This window comes from Bactrocera neohumeralis, unplaced genomic scaffold (assembly GCF_024586455.1).
Source record: "Bactrocera neohumeralis isolate Rockhampton unplaced genomic scaffold, APGP_CSIRO_Bneo_wtdbg2-racon-allhic-juicebox.fasta_v2 cluster11, whole genome shotgun sequence".
NCBI lineage: Eukaryota > Metazoa > Arthropoda > Insecta > Diptera > Tephritidae > Bactrocera > Bactrocera neohumeralis.
In genome coordinates, this window is record NW_026089624.1 from 15834650 (window position 1) to 15852534 (window position 17885).

The following is a 17885-nucleotide window of genomic DNA, read 5'->3' on the forward strand; positions in this document are numbered from 1 at the left end:
TTAATTGTTTGCAAAAGTAGGAGTAATTATTTTATTATCGCTTTACGCCTTTTTTAGAAATATGTTATTTATAATTTGAATTGCTTCCAAATTCCAATAAGATATTTTTTTTTAAATAATTTCCACTTTGCTTAATTAAAGACTTTAAAAATTTCCACATAATATTCATTTATAATTTTTCAATATCTTCCACTTTACTTAATTATATACTTTAATTTTTATAGAGAATTTCAAAATTTTCAGATAATATTCACTTTAAAATTTTAATTTCTGTTTTAATATAATAATAAGATTTTAAAAATGTTAAATTTTCACACTTAATTTTTACTTAAATCTAACTTACATTGCTATTTTTTTTTGGTGTGGCTGCCCTTCCTGGTAGTCCGGATCTCTCCCGTTTGGTTTTCTTGTCCCTACTAGGGATCCTGCAACGTACTCTTGAATAGAACGCGGGCTTGCCGTATAAGACTTGTAGTCCACCGATGTTGTCCAACAAGGTCTACTTTTAAGTTTTTATCCTCGTTGGTCCCTGCTCGGGCGCCAGTTAAGTTCTTCTTTATTGAATTTCCAAAAGAAACTGATACATAGAATCTATGTCGGACCGACATTGAAAACATTTTGAAAACACATTTGTATGATTCCACAACCGTTCTCGTTCGGACCGACAATGTGTGTTTTCGATGGGTTTTCACTGACAACTATCAATAGCGGCATTCTCTTGCTCTTGCAAGATTGCACAATGACACAAAGTGCAAAAATCCTATACCGAAATATGCAAGGCCAAGAGAGCACCCATTGCAGAATCTAATGATATATGACGGCACGAAAATAAACATGGGTTTTGGTCTGACATATTTTACAGCCATTGCAAATAATTTTCTCCATTATTGTTGTTGTGCCGTTGCACCAAGAAGAAAATTCTGCAATTTCTGCACCGTGCAAAGTTGTGCAAGAGCAAGAGAATCCCCCTAATATGAGAATATCAAGTGACAGCTGTATTTGAATATGGAATGTAAACAAATATCAATTGACAATTTTGGTCCGGCAAAATATGTCTTCCAAAAACATCGATTAAACTAGAGCAGGCAGCGATTATAATGAGTGGAATGTAAGTTTTCAAGTAGTTTTCAGCGAAAACTGTGTTTTCGTTTGACGTATTTTACATGGACGAAAACACAAGTTTTCGTGCGAAAACCAGTTTTTCCCACGAAAACATGTTTTCGTTGTCGGTCCGAACATAGTATTAAAAATACCCTAAGCTAGCTGTGGTTCAACGGCAGCGGCGTCGGCAGAGTTTAACGGATGTTGAATGGTCAGCAGAATTGAAGTTGATTATTGTTGTTGATATTATTATTTATTGATCAGCAATAATGTCGACCACTTTTGGGAGTTGCAGCGGATGTTTGCTTATGTTATTCAACTTTAACAACAACATTGTTGCAATGATAGTTGTTATGTTGAAATAAATATTTGTTGTGTCAACTTTTAAGTTATTGAACTTTAACAATTACATTGTAGCAATGAATATTGTTGAAATAAATATTTGTTGTATTAACTTGCATGCATACATATGCGTACACATGTGAATATGTCACCAACAAAAAATTGGTTGACCGTGACAACGGAGATGCGAAAGAAGCGTGCGACAATTGTTATTATGAATGTATGTACATTTGTATATGGCTCGCATTTGCTTTTGTAAACATACAGACAAATGTGCCAAAGAAATAATATACATATGTACATAGGCATGTGGAGCATGAGGTTTTTTTTCGTTACGGAATTTCTGGATTCGGTCTCCGCGCTCAAGGCCCGCGATAGAGGCTATGCAATAGCTTAAAATTGAAGCATTGTTTTACAAAAACAACAATTGCTCAAATAGCAGAAGCATCAAAAGTCAATTTGGCAGCCGAATTGGCGAAGCCCAAATGTAGTAAATTTTACAACAAAAACGATTTCACTCATAAACGCAAGCGCAAATTCTACAATCGACCTCGCTTCATTCATAAAAACAGACGCCGTAACATCTCTCCGGGCATGCCTTTGCCAACAAGCGTCTTTCCGCGACGATGGCAATTTTTCCTAGCGCCTTTGTGGTATGCAACATTTTTCGTCACCGCATTTTGTTTTTCACGCCACACAGCGCCACCTGTGTGCGACATTTTGAGCGTTAGGTATTTCCGTTACGGAATTTTTAAATTCGGTCCCCGCGCTCAGAAGCCCGCGATAGAAGCTATGCAATAGCTTAACAAAATAAATTCTTATACATCTATTAAACATATATAAATAAGAAATTTAACCATATTTTTGTGAGTATTGCTATATATGTTGTTTCAAGAATCTCACAAATATATATAAAAAAAAAACAAACCCGAAAAATAAGGATTATAGAAAAGAGTAGATAGAAATAAAGAATTTTTAAGCGAACAAGATAAGTTCACAATTTTGCAAAATGACAGTCAATAATTTTACTGTAGACTATATAGCTAGATTAATCGCTACACAAACCGCAAATTTAAGAACTGAGATAGCTCAGTTGAGTAATAGAATTAAAACTCTAACAAATCCGGCACATGTAACTGAGTATGAAACTCAAGTAATTAATGATTCCATAACATGTGACGAAAATTTAGACATAATAAAGTGTTTGCCAGAATTCTCAGTGTTGATCGTAGCGAAGTAAATTAGCGTAGAGTTCTAACGCGACGCAGTGAAGAAAGTCGCATCATCCTCAAAGTGCCTTTGGTTTTAAACATAATATTTTGTATTTATTTACTTTTAGGCGGGTATGGCTAGGAGTTATATTTTGCGGGTTTATCCGACTTATTATTATAGCAAAAAGGTGTATGCGTTGGTTGCTTTTATTAATTTTATTTACGGTTATTTACATTTTTTTATTTTATTCATTTGGTATACCGGTAATGTATTCTTTGCCTTTTCTGAAATGGTTTGCATTTTATTTATTCTTTGCAGGATAGTATCTCCAAGCTTGGCTCAGATATGGCCAGAATGGGTACTCCTTAGCCGTGGAGTTAGGACTGTGACAATAGAGGGATCTTGCGAGGGAGAGGCCGTGAATAGAAAACGGCTTCGATTCGTGGAGTAGATAATTCTTTATACTTAATTTGAAGCTTTGTATAGTTGATTCCCATTAATCACCAATGTGAGGAGCGCTTATGTAGATGCGACCTTTTGGATCATTTTATGAGGAGTAATAATAATGTGTGTATGCACTAATTTGGCAAGTAGTAGTCCGCCATAGCTCTATGATTTTTTTTCGAAATTTGTTTCCTTTTGTTTTTGTCATTATTGGCGAAAGCCATCCTGCGGGGTCGAAAAATACCATATACTTGAGTTTTTAATATTGTTAGATTGAATTCTGACTTTGGTTTTTCTACCTTTATGTGAGGTATTAGAAAATTGTGGCTATATTGGTTGTCGTACGCCATACAACCATTATTTGATCGAGTAGTTGTGGCTTTAGAGAAGTGCTCACAATACTGATCTTTTATAATTTTGTTTGTTATTGGAAGTTTCCTTAATTTCGAATTAAGGTATTTGTACTCAACTTTAGTTGGTATGGTGGAAACTGGTTCTGCAACTAGTCCATTTTGTATTTCGCTGTGCAGCGTTTGTATTTTTTGTACCTTTGAGCAACATGGTGTCTCTTGGCAATTTTTAGAGTTTTGCGTTTCGGGATTTGCTTTTGCAATTAAACGTTTGGTTTTTTTAATATGCGCCATTTTTTTGGTGTGATAGGGGATATGTGCTATAATGAAACATTGTATGGTGTCTTTTATGACAGTATAAGCATTTAAATTTGCTTTTGCAATTTGTAAATGTATGCGCATATGACAGGCAATTTGTGCAAAGTCTTTTTGACCTGACAAAGTTGTTCCTTTCGTTAATGTTTAATTTTTTAAACTTCTCGCAAGTTTAAAGCTTATGCCCTCTTGTGCATAGTTCGCATGACGTTTGTTTTTTTTGTTCGGATGTGAACGATTGTGTTTTGTTAAAAATTTTGTTTGATTTTTTTTTTGCTTCTAGTTTGGTGTCTATTTAAGCTTCCATTTTGGTCGTGTTTGTTCTTAGTTTTGATTATTTTTTCTTCTACCCTTTCCGCGATTTCAGATTGGGTGGTGAGAAAATCTTTCATTTGTTGCCACGTTGGGCACTTTTTCCGTGATGAGAGCGATTGCTCCCATTGGAGTAACGACTTTTCTGGTAATGCGGCGGTGCAAATGTTTACCAGAATTGGGTCCCAGCTGTCTGTGGGAATATTTAGTGTCGATAGAATCGACAAGCAATTTGAAACAGTGGATTCTAGTTTGATGAATTCAACATTTGTTCATTTCTTAACTTTTGGCAAGTTCATTAGTGTCGTTACTTGTTTATCGACCAGTATTCTTTCATTTTCGTATCTTGCTTTTAGAGCTTCTCAAGCTAAATTGAAATTATCGTCATTAAGAGCGAACTGTTTTACTATCACGCCTGCTTGACCCTTTGTCTTGTATCGGAGGTGATACAATTTTTGTGCTTTTTATAGTTCTGGATGGTTGATGTAAACGGCTGTGAACATGTCCCGGAAGGACGGCCATTCTTCATAACCTCCATAGAATGTTTCTGTGTCACATGCGGGCACCTCGAGGTGGATGCCTGAACTTGCCTCTTGATATTGTTGCATTTGTGGCAGCTCTACTCTCGGATAAGGAGTAGGTGTGCATGCTTTTATTAGCTTTAATTGATCGGAGATCATAGCTTTTGTTTCTTCGTACTAGTCTAAGCAGTTTTCGTATATTGCGTAAGCCGATTGTTTCAAATTTTGTGATAGGTCTGAATCGTCAGATTCTATTATGGCGTCATGAGCCGCTGGAGCCGAGTCCAGAAATTTTTAAGATTTTGACCTTTCATTTCTAATAACGATTCAGAGTTTTCTTGAATCGGTGAAGAGGCAAATCTAGCGCAGTATCTTAATATACTGTCACTTTGTGAAATATGAAAATTGAACAACCTGTTTTGAGCGTGTAGCTCCTGCAGGTGTATTTTGATTTGTGTTATTATGAACCATTTCTATTTATTTGCAAAATAATAATATTTATTTATTTTATTTTAGTTTTAAGTTTGCAAATATCAGTATTTTTAATTTATAAACACCTTTTACGTCCGTATGTTTGTATTTGGGTACACCCTAATACTTGGACTTGTATGTATGTATGTATGTGCTTATGAAGGTAAGTACTTATGTTTTGTGCAATTGAGAGCTCGCTGAAGAGATCAATGCGCTATTTACATAAGTAGGCACGAATTGTTTGTGTGTTTATGAGTATGGTTTTCTTAAGCAATTGAGAGCTCGTTAGAGAGATCAATTTGCTTTTTGTACCCAATCCTGCTTGTTTTTGTTTGTCAAAGAACAAGAGGTATTGCCGGATAATTGCCAATGTGGACTTTGAATATGTGGAGATTTCGTTTAGTGTCACAGGCAGATCCTTTGCCGTATGTTTGTATATAAATGTTTTTATGTTTTCCTTGAAAAAGTGAGAGAGAGATTAAAAATTTATATATGTATGTACATATATATATATGCAGATGTAATATATTTATTTTTTTTTCAGTTTTTGTTGTATGCAATCGAGCCTAATGCTTTATGAAGTATAAGGAGGACTGCCGGAATTATGTTAGAATTAAATATTTGATTTTTTTTTTATAATTTGGTGTGTTTTAAGAACACAAAGTTATTATTAATGTTTTTTTTTTGATAAATTTTTGATATCCGTAAAATTTTATTTTTAGGCATCGCACCTTCTGTTGATTTCTTTCTTGTTTATTAAGTACATATATGTACAGGGTTCTCATTTACTACTCCGTAGCAGCAAAATTTCTAAAATTGTTGCTATGCTATCGCTACCGCTCTCACTTTGTCGGGAGCCACAGCATATATTAGCATAACAATGTATATGTGCATATACTCTGCTCCGAGTTTTGTTAGGTAAAAAACTATAGCACCTCCTTCTGCCGTTGTTTTTGTTGTGTGTATGTATATTTATTCTGGAGCGGGAGCAAAAAATTAAATTCTGCGCTATGCTCTGGCGTAGCGGTATAATAAAATATTGGGAGCGGTAGCACAGCAGAGCTAATGAAAATTTTCATGTGCTACAGCTCCCGCATGTGTTTGTCGTTTTTTTTTCTTTTTTGCTATTTTCTGTCATAATATTTGAATTAATTGAATAATTCAAACAAAAAATGTTATGCAAATCATTTTGGCACTTGTTGCGTCAAGTGACTTTATAAATCTAAAATCAAATATTTTAAGAAATATATATGAATAAAGTGAATTAGATAATAATTGAATAAATTATAAAATTTTTTTTATTATGTAAAATATTTACCATTTTTTTATTACCAAGAACATCATCTATTCCAAATGTATTACAATACTCAATTACTATGAATTTTCGAAATTAATTTTAACTACATATACTTTACCCCTTTTTATATACATTAGGGTGTTTTTTATTTTTTTGAATTATTAATTTTGTTCGGTCCCCTCACGAAATTTCCTTGGAAATACCCTAAAAAAAATTCCCTGAAAATTTTAGCCCTTAATATTAACATTAAGAACTGGACCAAGGCATGTAAAAATTTTCCATAGAAAATACACTACAATCTTGGTTTTTTATCTTTAAATTCCTACAGATCAGAGGCATTTTATGGCATCGCTTTGACTTTAGACGCTGTAGCTCTTGTCAGTTATACAAAAAAATGCGAATTTCGTGGAAAAATCAGGTTTAGATACCTGGCCTTTATCTTTTGGAATACACGTGGTTAATATTCATCTACTGATTACCAGTACCAGTTTTAATCCATTGCACTGCGTATTTGCAGTTCTATTCTACCATTTCCAATATTTAGTAATTTTATCATTTTTTTAGGAAGAATCAATTTAAAATTGTACGCATATACATACTTCAATGTATATTGCAAAGAATCGAAAAGATTTCTGTATATCTAAAATTATAATAAACCTTTTTATCAACACTCCAATTATTCCGCTATATCTTTATGTTAGATATCCCGTTTGGTTTGTTATGAATGCATTTGCGTCCTTCACCAATAATCTAGCAAAGTATCCGCAGTGCCTTAACGATGAAAACTTCAATGCCATTTTTTGTTGTGATATTAAATATATCGGACGGGTTCGTCTTAAAAGAAAACTACCTGGTTAAGGAGCAAAATCAGTATAACCCATGCTTAGTATAAGCATGTTTGGATATGAAAATTTTTACTTATTTCTTTCTATTTTTGATTTACTAAAATTTTCAAATGATTCTTACATAAATTTTGAACAAATGCTTACGATTTGAAATATAATTTTTGTATTTATGAGCTGTATTGAATTTTAGCATAAAGAGATAAAATGTATCCTATGTCCTTACCCTGCTTCTAAGCTACCTTCCCACCAATTTTAAGCCAAATCGGTTCAGCCATTCTTGAGTTATAAGCGACTTTCTTTTATATACCAACTTGTACCATACTTGTAAATGACAATAGCAAAAAAGAAAAAAAAAACAACAAACACATGCGGGAGCTGTAGCACATCAAAATTTTCATTAGCTCTGCTGTTCTACCGCTCCCAATTTTTTGCTACCGCTACGCCAGAGCATAGCGCAGAATTTAATTTTTTGCTCCCGCTCCAGCTATAGTTTTTTACCTAACAAAACTCGGAGCAGAGTAAAGCACATACTTTACATTGTTATGCTAAGGCTATGCTGTGACCGAAAGCATGTCCACTTTTGTATCGAAGGTTTCATCTACCGTTTTTACATAAATAATTAATTGGTTCACATCGGATATATCTGTACTCTCGTCAATACATATGGAAAAATACTTGACTTTTATTTCACCCTTTCATAGTCATATTATAAATATGTCGGCCTATTATTGAGTGCGTTAAATCATAGTTGTCCATTTAGAGTTATTAACCTTGATAGCAGCGAAGTTTCCTGACCATAATAGTATTGAAATAATGAAATCTTTTGTTTAGATATAAACATCGATTTTCTTGTACAAACACTCCGTCCTCGATATTGAGTTGCTTCCCTGCTTTGCCAAATATTTAAGCTAATTAGCCTTATTAGTTTTCTAAAGTTGACATAACGAACGCTGCAGTTTTCCCCAATGAATAGTTTATATTTGGTCATAAAACGGTGTTTTTCTTGGCATATAAATAATTTATAGTCGAAATGCCCGTTACCGATTCATAAATAGAATGGTTTCCGCTATAATGCCTTTTAACATAGTTACTCCCTATTTCGTTTAGTTATGTGTTTACAAATTTTCTTAAACACTCAGCATTTAGCAGTCGGTAAAAAGTTTTCAAAACAAAAACTTGTTTTCCCATCTTCAATATTAAACATAGTAAAATTGTTAATCAGCGCGCACATACAAATTACATGCGTAGCAGTCAACAGTCGTTGATCAAGTGATTTTCAAATGCACATTAATTTTCCACAATGTGTAGAGAGCGCTTGACTAATACGTGTGAGCGAATCTGTGAGAGAGCAATAAAGTCGGCCGCCCGCGGGCTAGGTAAAGCGCTTCACTGATATAAATGTACTTAACAAACTTTTCCTTTTGTCTTCACTTTATACATATTTATATTATAGCGCATTACATACAGACCAGGCACATATACAAAGAGTGCATACGAGGGCATACGAATAAGTCCGCAAACAAAAAAAATTATATATATAATATACAGTAGTGGACAGTGAAATCCGGACAACCCGTCGGTTTGTATTTAAAGCTCGATTGTTACCGACAAGTGTAATTTTTTGCGGAAAGGTTTATTCTTTCACTTAAATTTCTGTACACGTTTTATAAAAACTTTTAGTTTTATTTTTCAATAGTTTCAAAGTTTATTTCGTGCTCGTGCTTAGTTAAAGCTTAAATATGCCAAATTTAAAAAAATATTGTCCGAATTGCAGAAAAGTAATATTTTGATTTTCCGAAAATAAAATCTGACCATTCGGGAAATTAGTGATAGAGTTGGCTTCAGCAAGTCTTCCATCGGAGAATTTCTAAAAAAATGTCGATAAAACCAGGTCTCTTAAAAGAAAAAACTGGCTCTGGAGCGGAGAAGAAAACAAGTTCAAGGAAGATCGGATGATACGTTCTATCAGCATGAGGGATCGCTTCAAAACTGCCGAGTACATTAAAGTGGAGTTATTTGAAGATGTCGGTATGGAAATTAGTGCAAGAACTGTTCGTCGAAGGCTTCAAGGGGTTGGTTTGAACGCTCGTCGGGCCGCCAAAAAACCACTTTTAACCTCAAAAATGCGTCAAAACCGTTTACGATGGGCAAAAGAAAATCAAAATTGGACTCAATTTGATTGCCGAAATGTTTTCTTTTCAGATGAGTCCAAATTTAACATTTTTTGCAGCGACGGTATGTCCAGCGTGGGAGGGAGAACTGGTGAGCAGTTCAAGGACGAATGTGTTCAAAAACTGTTAAGCAGGGAGGCAGCTGAATGGTCTAGAGTTGCTTTTCTTACTATGGCCTTGGGCAACTAGCCCTAATAGAATGAACCGTCAATAGGAATAAATATCAGGAGATACTTGAAACCAATTTAATACCTTCAATAAAAAAAAACACTTTTCACGGATGTCCTTATTTTTCAGGATGACTCTGCGCCCTGCCATCGTACCTGTTGGGTCACCTAACGTTACACCCTATTAGTTATTAAGTTATTTTAAGTTTAATCACTCATATATAAGAGCGCAGACTCAATTGTACTAACAAACTAAGGTATTATTAATTGTACGTGCATAATGCTCCCACACAACTCATTTGTATATGCACACGTATGCTTGTTTACATATGTTTGCAGCAACATAACAGCGAGAATTTTTGTCACTCCTTTTGTGTGACTCTTTCGCTTGTGCATGCATATGGACATCCATCGAAAATATTAGCATAAGTCTAATCATTGTACCTAATTACATTTTTTACATTAAATAATTTAGTCTACGGCTGACCACCAAGGCGACACGTTTGATTTCCTCGTTCTTCTTTCAATTTAATTACATAGCCCAAATTCTCATATAAGTCATTGTTGTTTCGTTGAACTAACGCGGTTGGGAAAAACTCTTCCTGATCCTACATTTTTTGGCGCCCAACGTGGGGCTAGTGTTTTAAATTGATTTAGAAGTTTCGGATGAATTAAATAAAGTGTAATTTAATTTAATAAAGAAATTTGTACCCGGCTATCTAACATAAGTCTTTCGTGATTCGAATTCTTGGTGGTCATCAAAAGGCTCGCGCATAATAATCATCGTCATCATTATCGCTGGAGGATCGCATCGTTGTACAACTTAGTTGGACATTTCTTCGCAATAAGTTGCAGAGGCTTGGACACCGCATTGCTCAGAATTGAACGCCGTCGCTTCTGCCATCGTTGCTGTTCGCTGCCACTGCGAACGTTTGTCGTCTCTTCTACTCTCGCACTACACTGCAAATACTTGATTCGCTGTCGCTGCTACTGCTCGCTGCTCCTCTTCGCTGCTTAGCTATCAATATCGCTGATACGCTAATACGTCGCTTGTATGTGATCACGCATCACATTGCATCGCTGCCGCTGCCGCTGCATTTGCAATTCTTTCGTCGCTTTTATTTGGTCACACCACCGCTATCGCTTACTCGCATTTCGCTGCAGTTTCCAACATATTCGTTTATACCCAACGAACCATTCGAACGGGATTCTGGATTCAAAGCAATCTAATCGCAAGTATAAAACTATTTATATTATACTCATTCGTCGTTATATCGCAAACTTTACATATATCGTTTTCTAACAAACGTACAATTTATTTTTGGAATTTTTTCGTAAATTGTTGAACATTTTCAACATGTCTTTGGAAGAGCTCAAACAACAACGAGCTAATATTAAGAAAAATATTTCTCGCATAAAAAACATTGTCGAGGCCAGTCTACGGCCAGGTGCTAAAATACTTTCAGTAGCCGAATACAGATGCCGACTTGGTATTCTGGAATCTTATTTAAAAAATGTGTTGTCTACACAGACTGAAATTGAAAGGATAGATCCTGAGGAATGCGGTCGCATGGATCTTGAAGAGCTGTATATAACCACAAAGTTAATTATTCAGTCTCAAGTTACTGAGGATTCCAACACCACACTCTCAGACACCACTTGCGTAATGCAGGCAGGATCGAAGCTGCCCAAACTCAAACTTCCTACATTCACCGGCAAGTACTCTGAATATCAAAACTTCATAACTTCCTTTCAGGAAATTATTGATCGAGAATATAGCTTATCTAACATAGAGAAATTTAATCATCTACGCAACTGTCTCAATGGACCGGCATTAGAAACTATTGACGCCTTTCAAGTTTCCAATGAAAACTATTTGAAGGCATTGGAAAGACTCAAAACTCGATATGACAACCCAACTCTCATATTTTTAGAAAATATTTCCTCTTTATTTGAGCTTTCGTCTATTTCGAAGCCTAATGGCGGTCAGTTGAGAAGTTTAATTGATAAGGCATCTGCCATTTACGGCTCGTTATTGTCATTGGGAACTGAAAGCCAAATTTCACAAGCTATGCTTATTTATTTAGTTTTACAAATGGTAGGAGTCTCTGGACTTTAAAACTTTGCCGAGCTGGGAAAATTGCACCCACATTTTGAAGAGACATTGCCAATACCTCGACTCAATTGATAACGCTCACACCGTTGGATTTGTACACCAAAGCACTACCAACACGCATAAAGCAAAACCTTCACGTAAAGGCTATTCGTTTTCTTGTTCCAGCACTTGTTATTCGGTGTGTTCCAGCAACAATCATAAAATACACAACTGCGACCGTTTTAAGGCACTTAGTGTGTCGCAACGCTTTGACCATGCAAAAAAGATGGGTCTCTGTATTAACTGCTTATCAAGGGGACATCAGTTATCGAACTGCGCATCAACTCATAAGTGTAAGATTTGTAATCGTCAACACCATACCTTGTTACATCGTAGAAATTCGCCAGATTCATCAAATTCTACTTCGACATCCGCTGTTCATACACACATGAACAATTCGTCATCGTTTGACAACATCATCCTCGCCACAGCAGAGGTTCTAGTTCGCGACGTTTCCGGAAGCTATCATCTTGGCCGAGCTTTGCTGGATTCATGCTCACAAGTAAATTTCATAACTGAAGAATTTTCACAAAAACTGATGCTTCCACGTAGCAAACACAACATAGAGACTGAAAGTAGTGGTAAGTCCTCTACCAATATCAAGTATAAAACTTCCACAAATATTAAGTCGCAAGCAACAAGCTTGGAGTTACCTCTCGATTTTTGCATTACGTCGCACATCGCCTATCATACAGAACCGGAGATAGATACATTTACCAGTCATATTCCTCCAAATATTATACTTGCTGATCATTAATTTAATAAATCGAGGAAAATTGATTTACTCTTGGGGACAGAGAGCTTCTTTAGTTTACTTTCTGTAGGACAAATTAAACTTGGTAATATTCTTCCGATTTTACAGAAAACGTTATTAGGATGGGTCGTTTCGGGACGCTATCGAGCAAGCACTAACGCGCTTAATGCCAAATGCTTGTTTGCTTGTGAGGAGTCTATAGATTTAAAGTTGGAAAAATTGTGGCAAATTGAAGAAATTACAACAAAGCCGAACGTGTGGACACTTGAACAGCACAGCTGTGAAAAATTATATAATGACACCGTTTCTCGAAGTCCTAACGGTAGGATCATAGTGAACATACCGTTCAAAGATGACCCTTCTTGCTTGGGTGAATCTTATAATACAGCTTTGCGACGATTTAATGCGCTAGAACGCCGATTGCAACAGTCCCCTATGCTCAAGAAAGAATACGTAGCCTTCATGGATGAATATGAGAGTCTAGGCCACATGGAAGCACTATGCAATCCAAAATTGGAGGAACCTCACTCACTCCCTCATCACTGCGTTTTGAAACCAAACAGCACTACAACGAAATTGAGAGTTGTATTTGATGCATCTTGTCAAACAACTACGCAAAAATCGATAAATGACATTCAAATGGTTGGACCTACAATTCAAAGCGAACTTGTAATTACCTTGCTTCGTTTTCGTTTACATCGATTCGCTCTTACTGTAGACATCGTTAAAATGTATAGGCAGATACTAATCAATGAGGAACGTCGAAGGTTCCAACACATTTTGTAGAGGAGTGCGCCTCAAAGGAATATTCAGACATTTCAACTCAAAACTGTCACCTACGGAATGGGAGCCGCACCCTATCTTGATGTGCGTAGTCTACACTACCTCGCGGATCAGTATGTGTCGCAATTTGTCGTTGGGTCAGATGTCGTCAAATCATAATTCTATGTCGACGATCTGCTGTGTGGAGCTGACTCACTTGCGGAGCTATCAAGGATAAAACATGAGGTAGCAGAGTTGCTAAAATTAGGTGGATTTGAGCTGTCAAAATGGCATTCCAACCACCAAAGTTTCAGAGTCGAACACAAGGATTTAAATCTTGATACTTCTGTCACCAGTGCTCTTGGCCTTAAATGGGATCAAATTAAAGATCATTTTATGTTTTCATTTCTACCAAAGCAGCCAATAAATGGAACCCTCACTAAAAGGACAATTCTATCCATCGCCTCATCGCTCTTTGACCCAGCACCAGTAATCGTTACCGCTAAAATTCTACTTCAGGAACTGTGGTTGCTGAAAATTGAATGGGATGAATCGGTCCCACAAAACATCGCATCGGCATGGCAAACTTTTGTCAACAATCTCTCGAATTTACCTTCTGTTAGAATTTCATGGTATTGTTTATCTGCCAACATGAAGTCTTTACAAATACATGGATATTGTGATTCTTCGATACGTGCTTACGGCTGCGGAATATATACACGCATAGTTGACAATGTTGGTAATGTTAGCGTTCGCCTGTTTACGGCAAAATCACGAGTGGCACCTACTAAACGACAGTCACTCCCAAAATTGGAACTTTGCGGTGCACAACTACTTGCTCGACTTTTTGCAAAAATTAAGTCAACATTTTCTAATTACACTTTCGATACGTTTCTTTGGACAGATTCGCAAATTGTTCTTCATTGGCTTCAAATGCACTCGAGTACACTTTCAACCTTTGTTGGGAATAGAGTATCGGATATTCAGGATTTGACTGTGGATGCTTGTTGGAGACATGTGCCAACGAAAATCAATCCAGCAGACATGGTTTCCAGAGGAAGCACACCATTAGAACTCACAACTTCAGTTTGGTTTAATGGTCCTGAGTTCCTATACGAAGATGAAAGAAAATGGCCTAATGGAAAAAGTAATGACGTTGACATGGAAATTGTTAATGCAGAAATGCGTAAATCAGTATTTAACATAATTGTAAACAATAATTATCTTCTTGAAGCGCATGACAGGTACAGTACTCATACTCGAGAAGTGCGGGTTGTCTCATGGATGCTACGTTTTTACACTAGACTTAAAAAAGATAACACGAAAATGGTGGATGGACCACTTACTCCTGATGAACTACATCGCGCTTTGCTATGCATTGTTTGGAACGTTCAACAGCAGCATTACGCTGCAGACATTCGATTGTTGCAACGAAATAAATTGACAAATGGTATACTACGAAATTTGAATCCGTTTTTGGAAACAACTCAAGAATTTGAACTACTGAAGGTTGGAGGTAGACTTCAACTGGCCAATCTTCCAGAAAGCCAGAAACATCCTATTTTACTACCAAGTAAATGTGGATTTGTTATGCGATATGTTCGATATCTACATATTAAAAACTACCATGCCGGACCTAAAGCGCTGGTGGCTTTAATTCGTTTACAATTCTGGATCGTTAACGCTCGTGATCTCACTAGACGTATTGTCCGATTATGTATTCATTGTGTGCGCTACAAACCGAAATTGCTTCAACATATGATGGGTAATCTTCCTGTTGAGCGATTAACACCAACACGCCCATTCTCTCGTTGCGGCGTCGATTTCTGTGGACCTGTCAACATCTATCTTCGCGTCAGGGGCAAAATACCCTATAAAGCTTATATTGCCATATTTGTTTGCTTCGCGACAAAGGCTGTCCACATCGAAGTCGTTTCTGACTTGTCTACGGATGCATTTTTGGCATCACTCAAACGAATGATTGGAAGAAGAGGTCTTCCACCAGATATTTATTCTGATGATGCAACTAATTTCGTCGGAGCTTACAGCAAGCTTTCAGAACTGAAAGCCTTTCTTTTCAAGAAGGAAACTAAAGATGTCATCACAAATTATTGCGCTAATCAATTTATTAATTTTCATTTTATCCCTCCTAGGGCACCTCATTTTGGTGGCATTTGGGAGGCCGCAGTTAAATCAGCCACAGGCATCACTCAAACGAATGATTTGAATCGTAGCGTTATGAATACCAAGTTAACATACGAGGAACTCACTACAGCCTTAGTAGAAATAGAAGCAGTTCTAAATTCTTGGCCTCTATCACCACTTTCGTCTGACCCTAGCGACTACGAAGCTTTGACTCCAGGTCATTTCTTAACTGGTAGTGCGCTAAAGAGTCTTCCGGAGCGAGCAGTAGCTGACAACGTCAATCAAGTCAACAGATGGAATCAAATAACTGCCGTCAAACAAATATTTTGGAAACGTTGGTCACACGACTATATAAGCGATCTGCAAGCGAGAACAAAGTGGAACACGCAATGGTTCTTATCCATGGGGACAATGTACCACCGCAACGATGGCTAATTGGTCGTGTCATAGATGCTATCCCAGGAAAGGATGCACGAGTCAGAGTGGTTAATGTGCGAACCTCAAAGGGTATAATTCGTCGCCCAGTCCACAAGACTGCAGTTTTACCTGTTTGAAAGTCCTTTCAACGGGGCCGGAATGTTGGGTCACCTAACGTTACACCCTAATAATTATTAAGTTATTTTAAGTTTAATCACTCATATATAAGAGCACAAACTCAATTGTACTAACAAACTAAGGTATTATAAATTGTACGTGCATAATGCTCCCACACAACTCATTTGTATATACACACGTATTCTTGTTTACATATGTTTGCAGCAACATAACAGCGAGAGTTTTTGTCACTCCTTTTGTGTGACTCTTTCGCTTGTGCATGCATATGGACATCCATCGAAAATATTAGCATAAGTCTAATCATTGTACCTAATTACATTTTTTACATTAAATAATTTAGTCTACGGCTGACCACCAAGGCGACAAGTTTGATTTCCTCGTTCTTCTTTCAATTTAATTACATAGCCCAAATTCTCATATAAGTCATTGTTGTTTCGTTGAACTAACGCGGTTGGGAAAAACTCTTCCTGATCCTACAGTACCAAAATAGTAAGTATCCATTTTTTGTACAACCAGATTTTATTGCTATAATTTTAATTACAAATTTTATACTTATCCTTTTTTCTTTCTTTAAGGTGAAGAATTATTTATCAAATATCGGGTCTCTACTTTGGAGTCCTCATAAATTCAATGCCAGAGCGTATAAAAGCCGTTATAAAAAGCAAAGGAGGTTTGACAAAATACTAAAAAGAGTGCTTTTGTATAAATTAATATTTCCTTTAACTAAAACTCTATAATCATTTCTCTAATGTAAATAAAAAAAATTAGTCACTGTTTATATTGCTAGTTACCAAAATGATACAATATCTAAAATGAATAAAAAATAAATTTATTAGTGCAATCCACTACAGTGACTTTTTTACGCTTAATTCTAACGTATTTAAAAAAAAATTTAAACATTTCACAAAAATAAGAAGGAAAACTATGATTTTTAGTTGTTCGGATTTCACTGTCCGCTACTGTACAATATATTTAATATATTATGGCTTAAATATTTCAAAAAAAAACTACGTAAAACGATATACGCGTATTTCAATAAATTAATCGTTAATTCGGAAATAAAAACTCTGATTTACGTAAAAGATTTTTCGGGTTTTTACATTTATCTGAATTTATACTGAAAAATATATTTCACTATTATCAATTTATTGTTACTAAATGAGCACAGACTCTAAAGATTCTAAATCTGCTCAAGTTTTAAAAATGCCGAAAATGATTTATGATGACAAAAGTCCAAGTACACCTGCAGAAGCTACACGCTCGAAACAAGGTGCTACAAAGCAAAAAAGGGGAAAGATATTTCTTACGCTAAATTCAATTCTGGGAGTGACAGTTTAATAAGATACTGCACTCGATTTGAATCTTCACCGATTCAAGATAACTCTGAATCGGTGCTAGTAAATAAAAATCAAAATATTGAAAATTTGTGGACACGTCTCCAATCTCCATATGACGCAATAGTAGAATCTGACGACTCAGATCTACTAGAAAATTTCAAATCCTCGACTTACGCCAAATATCAAAATTGCCTTGACCAATATGAAGAGACGAAATCCATGATCTCTGATCAATTAAAATTAACAAAGTCAAATGCACCTACTCCACAACTGAGAGTAGAGCTGCCACAAACACAAGCCCAAGAGGCAAGTTCAGGTATTCACCTCAAAGTGCCAGCATGCGACACAGAAATTTTTCATGGAGGTTATGAACAATGGCCGTCCTTCCGGGACATGTTTACGGCCGGGTACATAAACCATCCTAAATTATCACAAGCGCAAAAATTGTATCACCTCCGATACAAAACAAAAGGTCAAGCAGGCGTCATAGTAAAACAGTTTCAACTTGGCTTGGGAAGCTCTAAAAGAACGACACGAGAATGAAAGAATATTGGTCGACAAACAAGTGACCATATTAAAGAATTTACCAAAAATTCAGAAAGAAACAAGTGAAGAATTCATAAAACTTC

General features: G+C 36.1%; 3 protein-coding genes across 3 annotated transcripts in view; 2 read left to right on the forward strand and 1 right to left on the reverse strand.

Annotated features, from left to right (window-relative positions):
- The window catches only part of LOC126766018 (fibulin-1), a 3892-nt gene extending 1730 nt beyond the window's left edge, over positions 1-2162 (reverse strand). Inside the window, exon 1 of the mRNA XM_050483730.1 lies at positions 2042-2162. Within this exon, the coding sequence (XP_050339687.1) occupies positions 2042-2162 (121 nt within the window). The remainder of the gene's footprint in view (positions 1-2041) is intronic.
- The window catches only part of LOC126766148 (uncharacterized), an 897272-nt gene that overhangs the window by 205592 nt on the left and 673795 nt on the right, over positions 1-17885 (forward strand). The window lies entirely within an intron of this gene.
- Positions 9800-16760, forward strand: LOC126766119 (uncharacterized). Its single transcript, XM_050483958.1, has 2 exons — positions 9800-16408; positions 16495-16760. Exon 1 carries the CDS (start codon positions 13616-13618, stop codon positions 15797-15799), a length of 2184 nt encoding a protein of 727 aa, XP_050339915.1. The 5' UTR covers positions 9800-13615; the 3' UTR covers positions 15800-16408; positions 16495-16760.

What these genes read in the sequence shown, in the direction of transcription:
- LOC126766119 (XM_050483958.1), top strand. Translation starts at nt 13,616, where the DNA reads ATGTTTTCATTTCTACCAAAGCAGCCAATAAATGGAACCCTCACTAAA.